Source organism: Melopsittacus undulatus, chromosome 6 (assembly GCF_012275295.1).
Source record: "Melopsittacus undulatus isolate bMelUnd1 chromosome 6, bMelUnd1.mat.Z, whole genome shotgun sequence".
NCBI classification, from domain to species: Eukaryota; Metazoa; Chordata; class Aves; order Psittaciformes; family Psittaculidae; genus Melopsittacus; species Melopsittacus undulatus.
Genome location: NC_047532.1, coordinates 31,758,448 through 31,784,602, shown reverse-complemented (window position 1 = coordinate 31,784,602; position 26,155 = coordinate 31,758,448). Strand labels below are relative to the sequence as shown.

The following is a 26,155-nucleotide window of genomic DNA, read 5'->3' as shown; positions in this document are numbered from 1 at the left end:
GTTTGTAAAGCAATCATCTCTCTTCAGTTTACTACAGAGCAACAGGCTAAACTGGTAACTGGTACCAGTGATTCCTCTTTATAACCACAATGTTATTGTTACCAATAATGACAAAATTTGGCCATCCCTCTTACTACAAATTTAATTTCTTCATACAAGGAAGTGCACAAACAGGATTCCTTTAGGAACCACCCTGATTGGTATTGTGGCAGACGCTTTCTCAGCAGTTCCATTCTGATCATCCCTTTATATCAAGAAATAACTCTACTGTCATTTGACCTAGAGAGAAAGTTCCTGTTAGGAACTTTTGACTGAACTGACTTAATGCATCAAGTAACATGACTTCTTTTTCTCCGCTTTCATATTACTAAAGCCACTTCTATCTTACATGCTGATGTTGTCAGAAATGAGCTCAAGCCCTCAGAAGCAACCACTATGGCAATAGGCTTTGTTCTACATTCTCCTGAGAAATCCAGGATATCGGAACAATTTCTCTCTCTGTAGTTCCATCAATGCACTTCCACAGACTCACATGTAAGCAGGCACTGCAGACTAGCAATGCAGACAAAAGCTTTCACCACTGTTCAAAAAGTGTTCAGTCAGACTAGTATATATTACTGTAGGAATGCTTTCAGGCAGGACTGATTAACAAATCTGTTCTTACTTGCAGCAGACCTTTTACCCCAGCAATTCAAAAGTCACGAGACATGTCTAGCAAATCCCACATCATGCTTACATGAAGTCTTGCAAAGCGAACATAACTGAACATTCCTGTACAATAGCTGTTTTTTTAAACAGTCACTCCACTATTGTTAACTGAACTACAAGTTATGACAACTGATATATCCATAGTCATCCCTTTGGCATCCTTTATAAAAACATGAATCACAGAAACCATTCATCATTAGGAACTCCCACCATTAGGACATGTATACGGTGCCTCATTCAGCCTCGCTGTATCTTTCCACTCTGTAAAATGTAACTGCCAGAACAACTTGAATGAATCATATAGACCAACACCTAGCTTTGGTAAAGAAGAACTCTGATAAAATACATATCAAATTAATTACTTATGTTTAGCTTCAAGTAATGCTTGTGTACAGAACAAAAAAAAAATTCTTTTTTTCAGAAGTCATTCTGCCACACATTGCAATATCACCATGTTGATGTACTTTAATCAGAAAACAAAACACTCGGAAGAAAATGGTTTACTGACAAAGCTCAGACATTGAAAAGCGTGGACAACAAACACAAACAGGATAAAATAACTACTAAAACAGACTGCACTTGCACTTGGTCAATAGGAAAGGGAGGAATTAACCACTGCAGCTGCCCCAAAGTTGTCAGAAGAAAAGTAATAGAACTAACAAATCCAAAGCCCTTTCAAAGCGACCCATGGGTTTTTTCCCATGTTCCCCCCGAAAAAGCATTTCAACACTTGGAGCAATTCTTGGCTGAAACAGTGCTGACAGCTATTCTTTATGGCAACTTTTGTCTGTCCAAGCTACAGAATTAACATTGTTTCCTTGAAGGCTAAAGTGGCTTCACTGAGAATTGTGCCAGCCTTCTGGAGGTGACAGGAGGGTACAGATATGGAATGAATGTAAGAACAACATACTACATCATAAAAAGGAAATGAATTCAAGAGAATGATGTGAATGGTGCTACCTACAGGTGTCCAGCTATATTTTCCCATGGGTGTAGATACTTTCACTGCAAGAAACAGAGTAAGACCCCTCTGTGTTCTTGGCCTTTCTCTTCTCCAGGCAAGAGATGCCTAAAAGATTTCCACTCCCTTATAAACAATATATAAATACCTAAATACTTAGGTATTTATTCACATTTTTGCACATGCAGAGGGCTAACTGATAAGAATTTTACACTAGCTCTGCTCAGGTTCAGTTATATAAATTAAGTCAGAGAAATATCAGAGAATGGTTTTATAAGAAACACTAATCTTTTAAAAATTAAATACTAGATTTGTGTTACTTGCTGTAATAATGCAGTTCCTGATTATACAAAGTTGTACACTTAATTGCATTTGTTTTCAGTTTCTGTCCATATATCCCTTAATGTGTCTGTAAAACTCCCTAGGGTTATCATAATGTAATGTTTCAAATGTACTCCCTAAGCCACAATGATCAGAGGTGACCCTTACCCGTAATATTATAGGTCTCATCTACAGAAAGCAAGTAATTTCTGCTATCCATAGATTTCAAAATTGATGTGTTTGCTTGGCTTTTAGCATAAGACCCAGAACTGGCAGGATATTCAGTGCTTCTGTAGTGCTATGAGCCATAGCTGCTAAGATCTTAATTCTTAATTTAAATCCTATTGTAGAGAAAAACAATGCACATAAAATATTTTTCTGCATTTCATTACTGCATAAGTAGATTGAAGGAATATAAATCTTTTGGTATTAAATATCTTATGATAAAAAGATTAAAATTACTATCATAGCCTAAAAGAAGCAATTTATACTTTTTAAGGTAAATGACATGACATACTTACTTGTCTTAATCATGGATGTGGATGTTCAGATCAGAAAAATGTTACATATGTATCATTAGAAGCTGTAAAAGCAATAATGTTTTAAATACAGTATTATGAACATTTTATTAGTAAAAACTGATGCTGATATTAAAAGCATATAAACCCACACATCACTTTACAGCTACATGCACAATTACAGACAATTACATGCTCTAACTGGAGATCTTGTCCTAGTTCTATTTTGCTTTCTGTATTCTCATTTATTTATGGCTGAAGAAATAACTATCTCAAGTATTATGTTTGCTAAGAGGCTCTTAAATTAATGTAAAGTTGCTATGCAGATGCTACTAGATAGCCTGGAAAATCGCACACAGGTTCCAATTACAATCTCTATTTTGTACTGGAATAGAAAAACAAACTAATTGCTGCAACACAAGATGTTTATTGACTAAATAAGCCTTTGCCACGATACAACTGAAAATAAACAGCTACAGCTTTATTGCCACTGATAAATTATCTTTGTGAACAATGACTTCACCACGTTGATACTAAACCTCATTTTGTCTCTTTGTGCTCATTAGAATTGGAAGGGTATTGGTAAGGGTAACAGGGATGGTATCAAATAAAGTTTGGACTTGAGACACATTGAAAAGTTTCTCCTTTCATACACTCTCAGTGCCAGCAGCCTTTCTTCAGTGTTGTCTAGTGTACTTTAAATGATGTTCTTATAAGAACAGATTTCAAGCCATTACGAATGTTACATTTCAGCCTTCTACAATTAAAATTACCAAGTAGTTCTAACAGCAGTACTAAGTAAAACAGGGTAGGAAAGACAGCACTGTTAGTACAATCACTGCAGAATGGCCAGGACACTAGGTAACCTTTCACAGATGACATTTAATGCAATAGAGTTCACAATTTAGTTTTTTAGATTACATTAACACTTGAATGCATTTTATCTGCCTGAAAAAGAGGCAGGCAAGTGAGACACCACAAAGCTGGCAAAGGAGAAAGAGACAGCTAGAAGAAAAAAAAATAGTTTCAAATTACACATTTTTCTTTTGCCAAAAGAACTAAGTATGCCACAACCACAGTGTTATTCTCCTCCCACAACTTCATCCCTCATTTTTCATCATGAACATCTAATGACTTGGTCAATACTTTTCACTTGGGCCCTGAATCTTGAACACTTGCATATATATTTAAATTTACTCACATTGAGGAGCATCATTGGCTGCAATAGGACAATTCAGCAAATGCGTACATCTTTTAGGATCGCTGGCATTGTTTTGTTAAAGTGAAGCAGGATGTTAAAATAACTTCCTGAAAATTTAACAAAGAACTTTACTGAGACGGGAAGAACAAGTCAACCAAGCATTCAACATACTCCTTAAAAGTTGAAAAGAATGTTTAAAAGACACACTCAAAATGCTAACAGAAATACAGACATAATCTTTGCTCTGCTCTCCCTCTTCATAGTGCAAACAGAAGTTGTCCATGTTCTGAAATAGAGAATTTTTGAAAATTAAAATTAATGATTTGAAACTAATACATTCTTCTCTGTCATACACTGTGCCAAATTGTGCATTATCAGACTTCTGATGTGTTTCTCTGAATGATTAATGGAACACTTAACATCACAGTATCTCACTGATATACAGTGTCAATAAATCCCAACAGGATTTTTGAGTTCTAAAACTAAATAACCTAATGTTCTGTGCGCATGATGTCCTAAACCACAGATTGCAGTATTGCAACACATTTGGAAAAACCCAGACTTGCAACACCTGGTACCATATGGGATATATGATTCTGACATGACATTAAATTCTGTTTCTGTCTATACATAACCTCTCTCAATATGGGAACATGTATACACTGAAAATTAGTTATGCACTGGCAAATGTACAGCTATTTCACAGCACTGTTTTATGGCTCTGGAGGACTGTAAAATGGCATTTCTATGGATTTGAGGTGTACCAATTTGGGACATAAGTTTGATGCCACTAGTGCTAACTGGTCTCACCCTAGTAATGGGGGGGGATGTGTGCTCTTTCGGAGCAGTTTCTGCTTCCACTTTGGGCAATGGAAATGATGGTTACGTAGACTACAGTAAACAGCACGCAGAATCAGTTTTAAAAGTTGTTGCAAACAACTACCACCAATTTTCTTACCACAGAAAATCAGCAGAACGCATCTTATGAGTAATACCCTTCAGCAGTAGCAAGCATTTGCAGAAATATTTCCAATTAACTCAATTTAGGCTGCCATGAAATTGAAAAACAAAACACATCAACATTTTCATAAGAATCAATAAACATTTAAAGATAGTGTCAATTTGAACACATAACCTTTCCACCACTACAGCACATTTTGCAACTACTGAATTAAAATTTATATTGCACTGAAATACATGTCTTGTAAAAAGCCAGTTAAAATTGTGTTCATCTGTTTATAGCTTAATTTATCATGAAAATACAGAAAAATTATCAGGAAATTAAGTTGTTTGTCAAAAATAACATGTATTTACTTATAAACACATTTTCTTTGCATATGGTATTACCACTTAAAAGAATACACTTAATAATAAATAAATTCTTTATTCAATTAAATTGGTGCAATCTTCAGTCTGTTAAAATCAACTTTGAACAGTCTGATCCTGTCAGTCTTATTTCCTAGTAGTATGTAGATCCTTTTGTTACATTTTATGACAATTTGAACATATTACAATCAAATCATCCAAAAACCTAACAGAAATTAAGAAAACAACAGACAGTCTGGCTAAACAGTAAGATCCCACATTTGACATGGTATATGAGCTCCATTGTCTAACTGTGAATATTACTCAAAAATTAAAAATATTTTCTGAAAACTGTGGAGGAAAGAGGAAACATTAGCAGAAATAACAAGAAAATACAAAGAAAACCAACAAATCATTGTATCCAAAATGGTAGTCAGTAATTTTCAAAAGGTGTTGCTCTTCACTTTATGATTGCTTTTTGTATTTCTGAATTTCTATTATTCTAAGTTTCTTGGAGAAATATTGTTCTTCATCTTGGTAATTCTCCAATAAAATAAAAAATACAATCTTCTTTGTTAGAGCAAAGGAAAATAATATAGTCTATACAGCTGGTGGTCCTACAAAGCGTGCCAATGTCATATTACACTGATTGGTTCTTCTTAAACAGGTGCACTGAGTTTCTGAAACAGTGCCAGAACACAGCACCCAGAACGTGGGTGCTATTCTTTTTTGTGAACAATGTGGTATTTACAACAACAAACAAACTCCTGACTTAGCTTCGCCTCCATTTGCGTAACCCCCGGAATCTACTCTGTTAGGATCATTCAGTTCTTCAAACAGTCCTGTTTCAATAATTTCTTCCTGCCAGGCTACAGGAACAGCCCCTGTTGCAAACTTTTTGAAGAACTGCTTATCTTTGTCATCAAACTCAACTCCTCGCACTTCAGAGAAGTCAGCAATGTCTGTAACATCTTTGGCATAGACAACTGATGGATCTGGCACAAATGGAGGGTCAATAAGGTTTGCCTCTAGCCTGTGAAAATTTATTGTTTTGAAGAAACTATGTTTTCTTGGGTCATCATCTTCATTTCTGCAATAAAGCAAAAGTGTATTAATCAGTGTGATGTTCTGCTCTGGACAGATAAAGGCATGTCTGTGTTGTATACATGAGAGGATTGTAAAGTAAAGAGATAAAGATACATATCTCATGCCAAGCAATTCCCTTCTTCATAATGAAAGAACACTGCATTGCATAATATAAGCAAAGTTGAGAAGAAAATATCCTGAGCCCATTATTCATTACTCTGCCTCTCAGGGTAAATCAGTCCAGGCAAGGTGCCATGCAACGGTTGTAGTGCTGCTTCTGCCAGTGCACTGAGATACCCATAACCAAAGATACACTTTAACCAGAACTGAAGATACAGCAGGATGGGGAGGCAATCCCAAAGTTGGGATTTACTGCCCAACAATGAAAGTTCATATTAAAGCTCTAAGATCAGAGTATCTATTAACCCAGTGTATCCAGTCTTGAGTTTAATACATCTAGGGACTGACTCTGGGAAACAACAATCTGAACAGGCAGCTGGTGACAAATGACATTCCTGGTTTTATCTTAATTCAAAGCAGCTAGGTATTTACATCATAAAACTCGGTTCTGTTGCTCTAATAAGCACTCCCAGTTTTAGTGAGTCTTCTTATTCAAATGAATTATTATAAATTAACAAACATTTTAAGCATGGTTCACAAATTACGATAATAGCAAAAGTATGTGTGCCACTGTCACAAACATAATCATTAATACTATTAAAACCCAATAATAAAATCCAGAAATGACTAAAATAATTGTAAAAACATATTTTAAGTATATCTTCTGAAAACCAACTGCAGAGCTCAGGGAGAACTTCTGCTGTAAAAGAAACAGTGAATTGTTTCATTGTAGACCCAGGAAGAAGCTTGTAGGATATTCTGGTTATAAGAATAGTCTCAGCCCCAAATGTGTGCTTGTTAAAGCATAACCAATGATCACAGTTTTTTGAATGGTGCCTCTAGCATCATGCCATAGAAAGTTTGAGTTTTGAATTCTAGTGATAGGATTTCTACACAGTTTTCTACACTTATGCACTCTTTCTTTTTTTTTTTTCCTTTTTTTAAAAATGTACTTATGTATGCAGTGGTCTTGAAAATGGAAGCAAAGGAAAAAAAACTGCCTGGTTTTTGGCCCCAGAAAATGATAGTTGCCAACATGTTGCTTTTTTCTTTTTCCAATTCCTTACAAAATCATACACTTAGCAAAGTGTAAGCTCTCATGTATTTCTAGACAATGTATGAGATTAACAAAATGCAATGCGAACCTCTGGCAAGTCTTTTTATCTTTGCAGATGTGCAGAGGCACCATAAAGAATTAGTACATTTGTGTGACTATAGAAAATCTCAATTTTTTAAGACCTTATACTATGTATGCAGAACAGCTCCTCTAGATTGCTACTCTTGCCAGTTCCTCATCTGCTGTCCTGCCATGCCTCTACCCTGCCTTGCTACTACCCAGGCACAACTGAGATGAAACTACCAGCTGTACTTTTCAGCTCCCTTGGTACAGAACTATCATTTTATGCTTCTGCTGCCTGGTTCTTCTTCACCAGCCACTAACCACTGTACACCACAATGACGAGGATGTTAAATTACATCCTGACGAACAATAGATGCTGCCATGTGGGCACCCTGGCCTATGAAAATATGCTGTTTTCAATCCAAAAGAGCCGTATGAACATGATTATGAATGTACAGATTAAGCCAACAGGAATCATGACTTCTGCATACAGTCTTGCAGAATCATCTCCTAACTTAACTAGCTAGTGATAACCAGGTACTTGAGCAGCCCTTGAGCCTGGTGTGATTTATTTACATTCACTGTTAGCTTGAAATGTATTAGAGTTGTAATTCAAATTAACGAGTGTCCTCAGACACTAGAGAGCTGGTAGTGCTGACACTCCTACTGGGCAGATGCACTCACAAAAATGTCACTTTCTTTTGCTTTTCCTTTCTGTTACGCAAGTCAAAGAAGCTGGTGAAGGCTCCAGAATGGATTGCAGCAGTATTTATCCTTCTGATGCACTTTCTGACACCACCAAAACCACAAAACTTTTAAAACCATAAAGCTACAGGAACGCCATCTACTGGAACCAACTGAGGCATCTTCCAACTAGCTGGAGGTGAACTCACGCTCTTCCAATGTGAACTGCACGTTTATGTAACTTAAATAGGAAAAGCAAATTAACTTATCTGAACTCTGACATTTTTTTATTCCTCCATTAAAGATACAAAATAATTTTTGAAAAATCACTTGACAGAATTGGGATTTTGGGATTTGAGATGCCAAAAAGCTTGAGTGGAGAAAAAGGCTTGTATCATAAAAATGGAGAATTTTAAAAGGTCAGGTGTGCAAAGAAAAGCAGTCCTTGAGCAGCTTTAACTTATGCAACAGGCACTTATGTAGCTAACTCAAGGTCTTCTTGTCCTTAGTAGAATTACAGAGCTAATCTTTACATAAGGATGAGCTGTCCTGAACAGTATCACCCTCTTTAAAAGGTACATGCAGGCTTTTATTCTGTATCATGCCCAAGCATGGTATACATCATACTGCTTTCCTTCTTAAAGTATCTTAAATAGCAGAAAATTAAAAATAATCTGCACAATTACTTTTCTGTATTTCTCCCACTGCTGAGAAATAATGTAACATTAAGCAGACAGAATGACTGTAAATGATTCCCTTGGCAAAGAGAATGTGGTTACAGTAAGTGAATAGTCTGTTGCTGGTTTTGCTTCAGACTTGCTGAATGAACTAAGTCACTAAGAATCTCTAAATTTCATTTTCTTCTACTCCACAGATTGCTGCAAGACTAAATATCTGCAAAGCATGCTGACTGGTTTAGTATTAAATTCCTTTTCAGATAATTCTTAAATGCATTGAAAATAATACACATCTTGTACCAAACATACTCCATGTGCTGTTGGAAGTTTTTTGTTTTCCTGCAGCCTTGCAGAGTTCTTAGGAAAACTCATCAGGCACAAAGAGCAGTTGTCTTCATTTAGCACTTGAATAATAAGAATACATATATTAATTACATGTTACCTTTCATTCATTATTTCAGGCAACTATATTACTAACATTTTGCAAAACTGTTCCACATTCTTATGAAATACAGATTTAGAATACTGACTGTCTTTTCATCATGTCCTTGTGTCTATTCCACCTTTAGAGAGGAAAAGCAACTTATACATACATTTGTATTTATAGGCAATCCAAATAATGGTGTATTCTCAAGACAGGTACTATCAGTTTCCTGTATGTTTTGGATTTGTTTGGGTTTTCTTTTTTTCATTTTTACTATATTTATTTTATTTTGTCTATATTGCAAATGCAGATCCCACATGTCTCTCACTAGAAATGCAGTAAATGATTTTTTTTAGACACACACAGACACACACACACAGACATTACAGGGATCAGAGATGTTACAAGCTAACTGTTACAATGCTTAACCTTCCAATTTTTTTCTTCCTGAACTTGAAATTGCTAAATCATGGATATATCCCTCATCAACCCAAAGCCACCCCTGAAGTCCCCAAAAATGTTATGCTTTGTAAGAAATCATGCCCAATATTATTTTCCTCTCTTTTCTCCCTGGGATGAGTCAGGATGATCAGGAACTCTACATTTTTTTCAAAGCACTTGAGTCAAGCAGAGGGGTTAAGGACTCCTCAGTAAGAAGCCAATGACACAGCCTTGCAAGTTAGATATCTGCAGGGAAGAGAATCCACACTGCAGATTTGGATTTTTGCCCACATCATTCCAGTAAGTGATACAGCTTAAGATTCTGCATTCAGTCTGCATTAGCATAGATACAGGTATCTACTTGAAATATACATTACTTTTTTGAAATGCAGGTAGAATAGACTGTTCCCTTCTCCTAAAACTATACAGAGTCTAACCCCACAAAATACCAAGATGGGAGCTCCTATGACTAGATTGAGGATAGAGAAAGAATCATAACGAAATTATTTATTTCCATATTACCTTCACAACTTTCCACCTCTCTCTTCCTAGAAGAGAAAGGGAAAATTCAGTACTTTACAGAAAGTAAAGATCTAAGCTCATTTTGAGTAATACATAAAATAATAATATTGTTTGCAGCTTTAATCTGGCTTCTACAGAGTTGGATAAGTAACTCATACCTGCTTCCTAAACGACTTTCCTTTTTCTTAGCCAAAAACAGACGGCAAATATCTTTTGTTTCCTCTGTAAAGTTGGCATGTTCAAATTTTACTTCATCTTCCAGAGTTCTTCTTTTAACCTCATCCTTATCGACCTTTTCTTTGAAATCCTTGAATGGTGTTCGCCCAGCGACCATCTCGTAAATACTACACCCCATTGCAAACCAGTCCACAGGATAGCTGTAATCTTCTTCCTTCAGGATTTCCGGAGCCATATAACCATTTGTCCCAGCCTATAGCAAACATACAGACCAGTTTACTGTATAATGTCAGTAATGAAATGCATACAATTAAACAGACTAGTCTATAATTCTTCCAAAACATTAGCAATGCAATTGGTATATTTTGTATCTAGAAACTCTGAGATGTAACTGTTTTAGCATATGGACTATACCCGTCTTTAAACATCTTAGCATATGGAGAAAGTGTTTTAAATCTGCTCTTCAAAGGTGAAATGTCTGTGCAGTTTTTACCTTAAAGTTTTTTCTATTAAATTAATGTTTAACTTGCTTTATTCTTCCATGTTATTTTTTCCCATTGAAGACAGCATTGCCAGCTTTTTTCTGTAAACACAATTAGCAATCAATTTGAAAAGACCAAAAAAAGGACAAAAATCAGACAAACAATGATCGATTCCCACCCTATGCAGTAGTTAGAATTGGCCCATGAGAAAATTCTCATCAAGACAGTAGCTGAGCTGCATGAGGAACTTCTCACCCTCACTCCCTGTTGATTTCTGGAAGGAAATACTACCATCAAGGGCCAAGAAAAGCCTTGTAAAACCACTGTAAGAAAGTTAACTTACGAAAATTATAATTAGTAAATTACATGCATTCAGGTGAAAGAAGAAGTTCATGTTTCCTAACTGAAAAAAGCTCTCTGAATAAAGACTACTACTTGTATACAGCACTAACAGACCCTTCCTCAAGAGAAGTGGCTGCTCTTTGAGAGAGTAATCTATCTGCCTGCTTCCTTCCCAAGCCAGGCCTGGCACATTCCCTTTGGGGTCAGACTGCACAGTGTTCAAAACAGCTCCTGCTGCCTCTCTCCAGGGAGCTGATTCACCTGCGAGGGAAGAGAGGAGGACAACAACCTCTCTGTATGCTTTCTGCTGCACTGTTACATGACTGAGGGTGTGATATCTCAATTGGAATAGCATTCGCTCAGCTGACGCAACATTTCCTTCTGTCTGATGCTGTATCTTATGTATTTTCCAGATGCAGTTAACAGTGATAACTATTTCAGAAGTTGCTTGACCCTCTTTTACCTTTTTGAAATACTGGGACTGATGTTGAAATAGTATTACAATTTACAATAAAAAAAAATGTTTGTGCAAATCCCACCAAAGTTTATTCAAGATGGTAATTTTTACTGCTACCAGAACACAAGTAGTGACAGAGATTCATTCCAAAGCAAGACAGTCAGAAAAATATAACTAAAACTAGAGCTTATTTGGGCAAACTGATTTTAAAAAGCACAGATCAACAGATTAATTTTACTTTATGTGGTCTGCATAACTCCTCTAACTTTTGCAACTTCAGGCTCAGTATTTCTGAGTCATACTATTACACATTATGGTATATACTCTACTGTAAACAATGTGTGCGAGGGAATATCATAGCATCAATTACAGCATAAACCTAATGGACAGAAAATTAAATCCAGTTTGTTTTCCTTCTTTGTGTTTTTGTGTTTGGTTGGGTTTGGAGGGGTTTTTTTCCCCCACTTTTAGGAATACAGAGAAAAAATGTCCCTTTGGTTGAGGTGAGAACAACATAAATAACAGCCAGATAAAAGTTTTAAAGTAAACCATTCCCTTTCTCACTAAAACCACAAAAGTAAGGAAGAGTGGAATGGGCACTGCAGCAGCTGACATCATTCCACAGGTAATTTGCACTGTTTGCGTTGAATTTCTCTAAGCAAAAGTTAATAATGAGAAAAATCCTGACAGCATTGCATTTTTATGTACAATTACTGCTCCATTCAGAAAAGGGATCAATTGCTCAAATACAGACCACAGAACCCCAATCCACACGGCCTCAGAAGGTCATGAAACCTGGAAGGGAGAGGTTGAAAGCAGTAGGGGAAGTCTGGTACAAAAGGAGGCACACAGAGCTCATTACAGGTTAGTGAACACACTAAATAGGCTTCTCAAATATTTTTTGTCTTCTTTTTTCTTTCCCCTTCTGGGAAGCAATAAACATTTTTACTGAGATGAAGCTGGGGCACTAATGCCTTGAAGAACTGATGAGTCATATCATCATCAAAATGTACCCTGACAGCACAGTACGGTCATTCTGATAAGACACTACTTAGTTGCAACAGCATCATTATACAGGAACTGGATAAATCTGACATGGAAAAGTCAGAAGTCTCTGGTCGTAATTGTGTCTCAAGGCAGCTCCTTTCAGACTGCCTCTCTTTCCTTCCCCTTTTTCAGAAGAAATAGTTGCCAGGTAACTTCAGTCTCTCCCATGTGCATTTTGCATTTTCCACATAAGCTTCAACAAGTTACCCCATATGGAAGAACACTGTGCTTTGACATGGTACTCAACACAAGAAAAAACAAGACCATAATCACAGACCAAGACGACTTCACGATTACAGTTTAATAGAAAGTAGAGATGGACCAACAACAGCTTCCCTTCAGACTGAAGTAAAAGAGTGTGGATGGGGTTACTGTAAACAAGAATTAAGAGTCAAAATTCTAAATCGGTAGCACTGAAATCTTCCAATTTGTTATTGAGCTGATCCGGCTCAATCTGAGAGAAATCTAGAAACTTAATCTCGTTCCTCTGATACATCAAATTTTTCCAATTCAGAATTTTATGAGAAATGTTTTTCTCACAGAACTTCATCAAAACTTACACCTAATCTTCAAAAAAATCTCTACCAATCCTGAAGCTTTCCTATAATCATAATGGAGGAACAAAGCTGAGAAGCAGGAATCTAAACATGATCTCATAACCCTCAAGACTCAAACCCCATTGACATATTACCATTTTATAGCAGAAACAAACATATTTTGCAAGTAGTCAGCACTGATGTTTAGGGGGAAAGAAACACATGAACAAGCAGGGGGAAGAAATACACAGATCTCTGCCCCTTTATCAAAATCAGAATTTGAAGAAAGGAAGAAAAGAGCTTAAATTTTAGTCTTTTCCACCTACTTATATATATGTGGAGCTTTGCCAAATTTATTTGGGAAGAAAGATGACAAAACCATAAGCATTTGCTGTATTCTGGAACACAAAGGTATTATTCAACCCCTGGAACTGGAAGAACATACATCTTTCAAAGGAAGACTTAATTCTGTTTCTTGGCAAGCAGATAGTATCAGAGGTAAGTTAAAACTAACATCTCTGCACTAATCATTATGGAAAACAAGATGTCAAAAATCAGATCATCTTTCAAAGAAAAAAGATCCTGTGGCAACATGAAAGGCAGCCACGCTGACTCAAAGGTTTATATAAACAGGTAAGCAAACTTAGTGAAAGGAGTTTTCAAACTATCCAACTCTCACTAGCAGTAGTGAGATTTGAGAAGCAAAAAATAGTTTATTATGTGGAAAAGGTATCCACCGATTCCTAAAGCAAAAATTAATCAAAGTAATAGGTTACTCTCAGCAGCCCAAGGAGTAGATTAATATACTGTAAATTATACTCCAATGTAAAAGGGAAAAATAAATAAAAAACAGAAAGCAAAGGAATTAAAAGATATCACAAAAAAGATAAACACATTATTTTTGAAAACAGCTCTATTTTCCATGGGCTGGTATTGAAGGTTTAATTCAGTTAGAGTTACCTGACCATGCCTCAGAATGGATATCCTTAATTATGGGTTATCACACAAAAAATCGCTAGGTTTGTATGATTTTGTAGTTGTTTTCACTCAATACAATTTATAAGTAAATTCAGAAGTGTATTAACTGAAAAACCCTTTCTTACTGGATCTTATTTTATATGGGTAAATTTCACTCTTTCAATGGCAACAGGGAAAATAAAAAAAAACCACTCTCAGAAACAGAATTCCTTTCTTGTCAGCCTTACACTAGGATGTGCATTAGGTTTTGGCTGATGCTAAGAACAAGCACAACATTCTTTTTTCCTCTAGGATTCCTGATAAGACCAGGAATCATTTAACATATGTGTCGATGTCTCGAGCAATCTCATAGAGACGCATATACACATGGAATTACCTCTTCATTTACCTGGAAGCATCTGATAGGACACCACAAAAGAATATCTCAAAGGAGCCAAAGAATATTGTATTATCCAAACATTTTTTACAGAAGGCAAAAATCGTATGCCCCACAGAGGCACACAACTCTGTAGTTAGAGTAATACTAGCTATTTCTTGTTTGCTCTCCATCTCGTACTGTCTTTTGTGATAATGAGCAGGATGCCTTAACTTGCATGTGCTGTTTGAAACACAAAAATAGTAATTAAATTTCAGTTGATTAAATTTTCATTTACTTGCTTTTGAAAACAGTTAAAGATCTCTATCCTGAGAACAATCCAAAATACAATTTTTCAATAATCCTCTAAAATGTAATGACCAAATGTTACTCTCATATACATTAGTGAAGAAGTTCCATTAAGAGCTTAGAGTGGGTTTGAGTGGGTTTGATAGGGCATAGTAGAAATGACTCATCTGAAAGTACACAATTATTTCTTTTGTGAGATGAGATATTTCATACATTTTTAAAAGGCCACATAATTATAGTCTTTCAATAACACAAGACGTGATCCTGAGAAGCACTAAGTGCACTCAGCACCCAGTACAGTCAACGGGTATTTGGCACAACACAGCTCTGGGCAGACTTAGGCCCATAGCTTAAGTATGCTCAGACATCCTATTCAGATTGCTGTCCTGAGATGGGAAAGTCCCTTAAACACCAGCATTACCCCAGCTTCTAGCAGAGGCAGGGGAGAAAGAAACAGAACTCTCTGGAGCGCTTTCATCAGAACAGAAACAGGCAAATGAAGAGAAATGGCATTTAGATCTGTCTCTTACCTTTTCCCACAGATCTCTGCAAAATAAACTCAATAGATATTAAAAACCAAACAGTAAAGCAAATCAGAACGTCTATCTTTTGTTTGCCATGGCACAAGAACTGTTGAACACGGGAAAAAAAACAAGCTCAGTTTAGCTCTATCAGCTGTTTCCTGGGGCTTGGTCCTTCCTTCCTCCAAGGGGTGCCACTGCCTGCTTTGTTCTGTTGTCCAGCTGTTCCTCCCCTCCTTCAGCAATGGCCTTAACAGACCCTGCAGGAATGCAGGAACAGACCACAGAGAACTCTTCTCTGCACACAAGCTAATAGGCCCTAGATGTAGAGAAGAACTGATCCTCCTCTGTCACTCACTTTAGAATCTTCATTTTTTCTCCCAAGAGCCACTGTGAGGAGGAACAGAGCATAATTTAAATGAATTACACATAACTTCAGTTCCTCCACACGTTCTCATCACGTGTTCATACAGCAACAAGAAGCCAGTTGATCAAATGAATAGGTAACTATCTTTTAAAAGAAAATCAAATCAAATCCAACTAGGAGAAAATGTAGTACCATAGCACTGCATGTAGGTGGCTTTCTCTAAAACAGGACAAAGAAATTCTGTATTCAGTGCCAGTGTGACCAACAGAGCAGGACTGCAAGGTGACTGCATAAGGGTATTGGCCCTTCAGTACAGGTACAGCCCCTGTAGGTCAAGCAGTGCAAATGACAGGGAGGCCTGGCTGGTTACTGTCTGTCATTGAAATCCATGGGATTTCATCCACCTTATCTTTTAGGTTAGTCAATGACTAACATTGGAGGTAATTCTTCAAAATTGTAAATCCAGGAAGATGGATAATGGCTGCATCAGACTAAAGGCCCATATGGCCAGTACCCATCTTCCTGGATTTATAGCATCAATGTATACGCAAGATTTTTATAATCTGTGAATTGGCAAAAAAATGGATTCCAAGAGAAGACAGTAAGAACCTTGCATGTACATTGATACTTCTCTCCATACTTGGACTGTTTGCAGTTCAAGGGCTTCCAAATACAGAAATGGTTTTGCCCAATAAAGCTGTCTTCCATCAACTTTCCACTCTCTCCCTGAATCTACATAAATTCTTAGGCCCTACAAGAGCTTTTGCAAGAGTCCTGCAGCTTAACTACCCCTTGTGTTAAGAACCACCTCTATATATTTTGAACCTGCTGTCTTTCACTAGCAGGTTAGAAACTTGAACAATGCACAAAACCAAGCCCACAGTTTTCCTGTGCTTGTGCAACTTCAGGGTTCTATTTTGTCTTCACAAAAAGGTCATACAGTAAATGGAATATCACATGTAGTCCAAGAAGAACAGATGTACTGCATTCCTCACCATCCTATAGCTTACAGTTCCTGCAATACTGCTTCTGATCAAAGTTGTCAAATTAACAGTTATCAGCTAATTATTGCATTTCTTACCCAACAAAATAAAAACCTCTTTGACAATGCTGACCCAACAAATGGCCTGCTAGATAATTTACCAAAGAGACCATTCCAGAATGTATATTATTTCTTATAATATATAATGAGCCTAAAGAGACAAAGGGATTAAGCAGTCGTATTTACATAGCATTCAAAGTTCAAAGAGTTTCATTAAGTTTTCTAGCAGCTCTAAGAACTTGACAAGTAATCTTACCTCTTGCTCTTTTATAGAACATGATATAGCATTTATTAACTGTCAGATTAAACTGAATGAAGAACAAGGCTAAAAGTCATGCAGAGAGACCTGATGTGATGTTTTAAAGGGCTCCAATGTCTTTTCCTAGACAGAAAATGTCTCGTGGGTGGCATGCCGTGTGCAAGAAAAGCATTTCATGAGACACATTGCATTCTCAGAATTTTAGATGACTACCCTTTCTGCCATCTCCAAAAGTGCAGGAGGCAGAATCGTCCACAAGATAATTTTTGCTCCCTGCATGATCATGGCATTCATAGTGGGTAAGGCTGCATTCTGTAAGTTACATGTTTCAGAGATCAAAAAATCCTGATATACCTATCATGATTGCATATTTTATAACAACTGTGATTATCAACACTTTTAAGAACAAGGTTCTGCTGGTAAAACATAGTCAGTGTTACATGACATACTTAAAGATACATAAGCAGAATGGTGGTTTTGAAACTGTAAAAAACCAGTCACTAATCCTGAGCAAGTGAAGGGCTGTAATTTTTAAAAATGCAAAGGAAGAATAAGCTTTTATAGACTCTTATCCAATATGAATGGCATGTGACAGTGGCTAAAGGTTAAATGTAGAATAGCTTGCTGAATTATTTTTTATTTTACAAGTCTAAACCTTCCTCCCACTTCTCAACTGCCTTGAAATTACACTGCAAGTTTCAGGAACAACTAAATTTCCTTCTATTTTCCTAAGAAATAGAATCTTACAATAAACAAACATACAGGAGGGCAAAAGGACATTCTGAGTAAGATTTTAACCAAAACATGTTTTTCCTATAAAAATATTATTACGTCCTTGAAATATATAAAACATAGCACAGGAAAATTGTGAAGAAGCTTGAAACCTCTGAAGATATGAATGCACTTTTATAAATACTACAAAAGTTTGTTTTATTTTTCACTGTTATTATGTCAATATTTAAGCTCTTTGGCTCACATGCATCTGCACAAAAGTACTCCACAATTTACATGCAACAGTTGCTTTGCAGAAAAGCCATATCCAGAAAGGGCAAAAAGTTCTTCCTGAAATAAACAGCAAATACTCACTGACTTCTGGAAAAATGGAATTAAGTCCTCTATGTTTTGATATGGGGAGGATATGAGGGTAGTAAACAGAACATGCTCACTTTTCTCACAACCATTTTCAGGAAACTGAGTAGTATTACTCTTCTGGATAAGGGCAGGAGCATTTGACTGATACAGAAAGTGAATTTTGAGTTGTATGTGAAAAAGTGACAGAGACTTCAAGAAAAAGGACTCCAGGTTACACTGTTCGAGTGGAGAAACCTGGGATGCACACTCCTCATTTCTGTCACATGCACAAAGAACTAGTTCCAGAATCAACCAAGTGAGTATGTAACTATACAAAACATTTTGCTTGCACAAACCCCATCTTTGCAGGCTCTCAGTTTCTCCTTGTTGCCCATTTCAATTGTATGAGCCCAAGAGCATTTCAAGATTTAAAAAGGCACAATTTTAAAATACTAGATAGTTTATGCATGGTAAGATCAACACATCAGAACAGATCCTACAGGCATTTATATGAAAAGTCATGATGTTTGCTAAAGTCCTGAATAATTATCACTGGCAAAGAGTTTATTTCTGTTTCCAGAGATGTCAGCAAGAACTCTGCCTAGCTGTGCATATACATTTCTAAGTAGATTGCACAGGTACATGTACATACAATGAGAAAATCCCATCTCATTCATGTCTGTTACATGAAGAAAATATACATTGTAAGTAGCTTTCAACTGCCTCCTAATGTTATTGCTCAGACTTATGGGAAGGTTTTCTGTGACTTCTCCATTCTAAAGCCAGCTAGCGCTTCACAAAGACAAATCAGTACACCATTCCATAATTATTACTGTAGCAATTACAAATGCCTATGTATGTTAAAATAACATTCACATAGAAAAGCGGATGTTTGCACTTGCTGCTTTAGCAATTGAGAAAGAAGAAAACTAAGGCTGGGTATCCATCTCTTTCTAGACCTTTGCAAGAAGCATTGTTTTTGTAAGTAGGGTATTTTTATTTATAATTACAGGCAATTGATATAAAGCATACATAGTTTAAAAGGAGTGTATGTAATGATAAAATTAAATGATACCAAGGCTACTTGTTCAATTACGTAAGTATTAAATCATCAGTTGTACATTGCTTTTTCTGCAGTATAAACACACATTATAAGAACACACTGAGGTCACCCCTCTAAAATTCATAAAACCTTTCACCCCTGAAAAAAATAATCTTGAGCTGGTAAACAGTTCATAAACATCAAAGTTTCATATAAATCTTTACCAAAAACTTGGATCTAAAACAGGAACTTGTTAACTAGCTTACTGCTTGTGCCATGTGATAACCTAATCCCTAACAAGATTTACAAAAGGGATTTATGGATCCTCCAGCTGACCTATGGGTGATGTGCATTTATTGATACATGAGGGGCTAGGATTTTTTTTTTGATGCTTTGAAAGCATAAGAGATTTATCTTCAGTGACTCACTAGAGGTGTGCAAAACCTGCAGAATGCATCAAAATACCCTATTTTTTGCAATCTAATTAAATAAACACACTAATCCATATAGTATGTATTATTCAACCTTGTATAAGGAATGATCAAAGTCATCACATGATGTTTCTACTTATAATATGCAGCAAAAAATAAAGAAAAAAAGGTGGAAAACCGCTGTTTTGTTTCACTGTCTCCAGTGTATTAAGAGATATTTTCATACCAGCATAGTTACAGTTAAACACATGCAGATGAATATATTTTTAAGTAAGTGCTTAAAAAAACGGCTCCTCCTGATACATAAAAAGTAGGGAAGAATTTTCTGGTTTTTTGCTTACTCACAAGGAAAATCCACTTAAAACCTGAAGAACTTGAGAGATCATGAAAAGATTAGTACTCGGGAAGAAAAACTGAGAGGTATTTTTAAACAGTTATTGAAAAATCTTTAATTATTTTACTTCATCTTTAGTATTTATTTAGTTCACACCTCAAGAAAACTTGGAGGAAAGTGCTCTGTTTTCAAAAAGGCATTCTGCTTCCTTATTTCAGAGCATGCAACTGAAACAGGATGTCCATACTTAGCATAAATACAATCGCATAATATGAAAAGCCTTACTGAATGCAATGGTAGCTTGCATTGCAGAAATCTGTTCAGCGAAAGTAAAATGTTACAATACAACCCAGAAAAGCACATTACTTTTCTCCCCCTCTGAAACGGTGCTTCATCACAACAAGAAATTCAACTGTTGCTGCTACTGGTTTCTAAGATGAAAAACACAAAACTAAACGAAAAACCAAACAACTGAAGCTGACAAGCTTTCATTAGACAGCAGGAAAAAAAGCCAAATTTTAAATACATCAAGTTACAGAAAGATCACAGTAGATGCAATTTTAAAAAACCTTTCCACTTTACATTTAACAAATAAACTATCTTAATTCTTCTAATATGTGTAAGACTGGCTAAGCAAAATTTATCTTAACAGGTCAAATAAATGACCATTAACTGTACAAGTCAGTTAAACCATAGTTTCATCTGGTACTATGGATATTAGTTAATTACTTTCAGGCAACAGAATGACTTATGAATACAATTAAAGCAAAGTTAGGCATTATTCTTACAGTGCAATAGAACAATATTTTGAGTGTGATATTGAAGATCCATAAAAGAGCGTTACAAGGCTTTAAATTCAGAACTCCTGGAGATACAAAGTTCAGTGTATTACAACATCCATAAAACCAGAAGGATTAATTGGATATGGTTAAATAAATTGAAATGAAAAGATTTGATGCTATAATCAGTAATATTTTCCCTATAGTTAGTGACTGAAAATTTTAAGTTCAGGGACCATCATTCAAAATCCAGAAACAAGCACTGCACTTAGATATACAGTACAGTACAAACTTGGCCTGGAAGAATACATTTTCTGCTTTAGCTTATAAAATTACCCTTATAAAATGTGTCCATAAAATGGTACAACTGATTAAATTTAATTTAATGGATCTGCCTTTCAGCCATATAGCTTTTTGGGTGAAAAACCCAAGCGTATACAAGTATCTTCTCTCAAGACTGTATTAAAATGGTAACAATTTGGTAGTTATACTCAAAAAGCATGCTATGATATAAACTTTCTGATAATTTTAAGTCACAATATAACTGTGATTAGTAAATAAAAACTAACTGTACCAATTTTCTTTATTACAGGGATACACAATGAAGCTCAATGCCACAAATTTTGTAAAGGTGTTTTTAGGTCTTCATGTGTATGATATTACTATAAAATAGTAATATCTACTGCTATATAAAGGTTTGTAGTACTAGGTTTCAAAGGACTCAAATAAGGTCAAGTTTATAGAAATGCAAAATAATACTGGGAATTATTATTCATTTAAATCCATCATACTTATGAGAAAAAAAAACAATTGTACTTTTCTTCCTTCTATTTCAATTTCTTGCACAAAGAGAACTGCCTTTAGCAGAAATCCCTTTTACTTATCCATTGCAATTTTTTCTCTAATAGAAGGACCCACGTAAGAGTGAATAGCACTCCTAGAACCAGTGAACAACAAGCAAAGAAAAATCATTATACAACTTCACGACTGTCATAGAAAATGAGGAACAACAACCTTGTCCACTACTGCTTTGAGATTCTACCGTACTACCAATAGAAGTGGTTAGACATTTCTAAATACACTCTTTCATTTAATTTTTTGTTTCTTTTGCCAAACCCCACATAGTTACAAGTAGAAAAAACTACCCTTGCACAAAAATTATTATTATTTTTTTATATCATAACAATTGCATGTATCTGTAAATTACAAAGCACAGTAAAGTTTACAGCTTTGGGTTCACAGATCAAAATGCCATCTTCACAAACAAAACATCCCCATTTCACACAAGGTCTATTTAAAAGCCTGCCTTAGCTTTCCCAGAAACTATATTTTCACATCTAAATCAATGCAGTTTCATTGAAAAATTAGTTCCTATCTAAACTACACCAGTCTCCAGAATTTCTTTCACTGAGAACTAAAGCCACTCTTACTACTAACTTTTTACATGGCCAGGAAAAAAAAAATATCTATCAAACTACAAATCACTGTATTAAGAAACAGCATCAAAAGATGTGTGTACTTCACTGATCCAAAAGGCTACTAGCGGGTCATCTCTCTTCTACTGCATTTCTAAAGAGGAACTTGAAAGACTTGGAGAGTTTAAAATAAGGCAGTTAGACCAGTTTATAACATTGCTTTTGTTTCTTCATATTCTCATGTACATATTTCTGACACACTCCCTCATTATATACATCTTTAAGCTCCAGACTACTCGGAATAAATATGCTTTTTTCATAGTTAAGCTACTTGAACACACCTTTCTTGTGTAAATCTCATGACGTTATTACAAATCTGGGTTAGTTTGGGATGACTCCAGGCTGCACACTGATTCAAACAGCAGAAACCAGCTAATCATCCATCTTTTTTTCCTACACACAGAGCCATGTACATCTGCAAACTGTGATCAAGTCTATCAACTTTTCTAGGAATTACTGAGGGAAAGATGGCAGTGGTTTATTGTGCAGCACCATGAGCACCTGCAATAAAATCAGCAGCATCACTTCAGAGTAATCTACAAGAAACTGTATTCTTCTAAAAGCAAAAAATGGCATACAGGAGAAGTCCTATTTTTGACTGCGGCTCATTAAACAACCTAATTGGTTAAATCCCTGACTATGCATTATTGCTCCAGGCACCTGTGTTAGCCTCTCTAAAATGATAATTTCAAAAGTTTATCTAAGAGAAACAACAGGTAAACGTGGTTCTATCATTTCTGAATAAGAGAAGTTATTTTACTACACAGCAGCATCTAGAGAGTTAACCAAATCTTCTTACCACCTGTCTCTCAGATTGAAATGACCACCTAAGGTCTTTAGCAAAGAACAAATCCTGGGGTATTAAGTCTTGGACCTGGATGCATTAGAAATAGAACAGTTTCCTTTCCCACCACCCATGTTCAATGAATTTATACTTACCCTCTGAGTGATGCTTTTTCCCTCTTTGACTTGCACTGCCAATCCAAGATCAGACAGTCTGCAGTTGCCGTTATCATCCAGGAGGACATTTTCTGGTTTCATGTCCCGGTACACAATCTTGATAGAATGGAGATGCAGAATCCCACAAGTGATCTGAGCTGAGTAATAGATGACTCTCTTCATTTCCAAACCCCTTTCTCCTACATTGTAGATGTGGTACTTCAAATCCCCTCCATTCATGAGGCTCATAACAAGACACAGATGGCTTTTGCTCTCATAGGCATAAGCTAGTGTGACTATGAAAGGGCTGTTGACTTTCTCCAGGATCTCCTTCTCCAGTAATGCCATCTTCTCTCCACCTTTCTTTTTCAACCTTTTCTTATCCAGTTTCTTGCAGGCATACATCTTGCCAGTATTTTTCACCTGGATGGCACAAACCTAGACAAGCAAGATGCAGGCAGAAAGGTAATGAAGGAATTTTACACATATAGACTGGAGCATCAAGACAGGAACTGGGGAAAATCACAGAAACCTATTAGTAGCTGCTGAAGCTAACTTCTATGGTGGAGTATATCAGCAGAGAAAAACAGCGTAAAACCAAGTGTACAATCTGCTTTGTTCAGGAAAAGTGTATGGTGCACCTTACGCAAAGTTCCTGAGGATACCATCAGTACACTTGTATTAGCAAATAAAAGGAACAATTCTCTGTCCATAAGAGTATGTGACATATACAACTTGCACCTGTATACCTACAGTCTTCCATCAGGAAAAAAGGAGCTTCATTCATACTGTGTTTGGGAACGGATTCTAATCTGTGCTATTCCCTAAACCATACCTAGAATTAACTGGGAGTATGTGCTAGCATAGGCTAAGAAGGTGCCAAGGAAAATAATAATGATTAACTGTATGAACGGTCATGTGAGCTTTTGTAAAGAAACCTACTTTTTTACTAGCATAGATACAGAACATAAAAAATTCTAGAGTAGCTCTTCACTAACAGGCATCTGGACCCTGTATTGCAGATAAACGCAGACTAATTTTTATGAAATGGACAATCTGAAGGAGCAAGTTTTGCAAAACCTTAGACAACTACTTAACCCATTGCAAGTTCCTTCTTGCAAACCCAACTGCTGGTCTTGAAAGGGAAGGAATGACCCACATCTGTAAAAGTGTAGCTCTTACCTCTCCAAAGCCACCTTTGCCCAGCACTCGGAACTCATAGAAATATTTTTCAGTTACTGGCTGCTTCTCAAAAACTTTCCATTGGAGAAATTTGTCATAGAAGGAGCTGGTCTGGAAGTCCTGGAATGGGTTGCCTTTAAGGAAGAGCTTGGTTTCTTCCTTGGCCAGCTGCACAACATTCTCATAGTCACTTGCAGTAGCTGCCTGGCATTTGCTGGCCAAGTCAGAGCTCATGAAAGCCAGATAGTTTTTGGAGCCTGTCTTAAGAAAATTGGTGATGATATTCTCCATGGTACTGCTCTTGACATTGTCCTCTGCTAACTCCCAGTTTGACACCTCATCAAGAAAGTCCTTAGCTACCAAATATTCTGGCACTGTCTCTAAGAAGTCTCTGAAGAATCTCTTGCCAATGGGCTGCTGCTCACAGATGTTGTCATAATCAGCAACAATGGACTGTCTAACCTCTCCGCACTGATCAACCTTGGGCAGCGAGAGGCTCCTACGTCTCTTTTGCATCTCCTTTGTGTCTCCATCTCCACTTTTCCTTGCCTGCAGATAGGCTGTGTTGGCAATCAGGTTGTCAAGCCCCCCCATGTCACACATCTTGACAAGCTCTTGGGGTGGCAGAGCCTGGTTGAAACAAAATGAGAAACTAGCCCAAGTGCTGTGCTATAGCTGCCCTGCACTTCCTCCTTCCTGGTGGTGTGTGCAGGCTTCTGAACAACACCAGAGACTAACTGCTTTTGCATTAAATACCTCTGAAGGATTTTCACTAAGTACTTTTAGGTGCATGCACCATTTGTGGAAAGTGACTGGTAAGAGGTTTCTCTGTAAGGAGCTTTGAGTTTGCTATGTATAGCTGAGGGATGACATCCTAGGCAAGCCTTCTCATTGGCAGCACCAAATGCATGCAGTTCAGCTGGTGTTTTTTCGAATGGGCCCCGATAATCTTTATATGTATCAAGATATCTTCTATATGCACTGTTCCTGGCTGCTGAGAACATGCAGATTCCTGTCTGCAATATGTGCACACTCCAAACTTAGTGGCACACTGGCTGCAGTTAACAGGACAGTCTTGCATCAACTTTGCTCAATATACAGAATACCAATGTACTAAGAATTATTTAAGTTTGGATCCGAGTTCATAAAAAGCTTTTATCACATATCTGCCATGTCTGAAACAGAAGTTGACACAGATGAAGACAGAATCACAGAATGGTTTGGGTTGGAAGGCACCTTAAAGATCACCTAGTTCCAACCCCCCTGCCATAGGCAGGGACATCACGAGGCACTGAACATGAGACACTGAACTTCAAATTATCACACAATTCAGTGATTTGAGCATTCATGCTTCCACAACTCAAATGACACTCAACATCAATGATTCTGAGCTCCACAGGCACCTCACGCAAACCTTGATGCCTCATGTGGCTCTGTCTGAGCGGATTACATGCAGAGGCTAAGACCTGCTGCTGTTCTAAAAATAATGATCCCTATATACAAAACATAGTTCTGACTTCATATCCTACCCACAAAAAAAGAACACTTCAAATGACCAGCCAAACCTTGCCAAGATACTGCCAGATGCTACTATGGCCTCAGTTTATTTTCCCTGCTGAGCTTCATGACAGTAAATAGCAGATAGCAACAGTGTATGGTTGAGGTGACATCAACAAAAGAACAAAGCTGATTATAATCAAGTGAAGGCAAATTCCACCTGAGTTCCAGGAAGCCTGTGCCCCATTTTTTTCCCCAAAAGAAAAATTATGTGTTGCACTTACTAGGCTAAGCCCCCTTCTGCTATGTGTCCTGCAATTTGGCTGCTAAAGCTTTCTTTGGATATAAGGAAAGTATTACAGCATCAGGAAAAGCAGTTCCATGATTCTTCCAGTAGCAATGAGGTCAAGCTGCACTCCTGAGGTCAAGGTCAAGCTCTTTTTTC

General features: G+C 36.7%; 1 protein-coding gene across 2 annotated transcripts; it reads right to left on the bottom strand.

The window, feature by feature from the left end:
- Nucleotides 1–4,995: 4,995 nt before the first annotated feature.
- On the bottom strand, nucleotides 4,996–25,419 carry GRK7 (G protein-coupled receptor kinase 7). Of its 2 annotated transcripts, XM_031047234.1 has the most exons (5): nucleotides 24,214–25,419; nucleotides 23,032–23,469; nucleotides 10,247–10,518; nucleotides 10,089–10,114; nucleotides 5,932–6,104 (listed from the first exon to the last, which is right to left on the bottom strand). In XM_031047234.1, the coding sequence occupies exons 1-5, from the start codon at nucleotides 24,814–24,816 to the stop codon at nucleotides 6,058–6,060; spliced, it is 1,386 nt and encodes a 461-aa protein (XP_030903094.1). In that variant the 5' UTR covers nucleotides 24,817–25,419; the 3' UTR covers nucleotides 5,932–6,057. The 2 variants fall into 2 exon arrangements, with proteins under 2 accessions (XP_005147089.1, XP_030903094.1); XM_005147032.3 differs by lacking the exon at nucleotides 10,089–10,114 and having other exon boundaries at nucleotides 4,996–6,104.
- Between the last annotated feature and the right edge of the window lie 736 nt (nucleotides 25,420–26,155).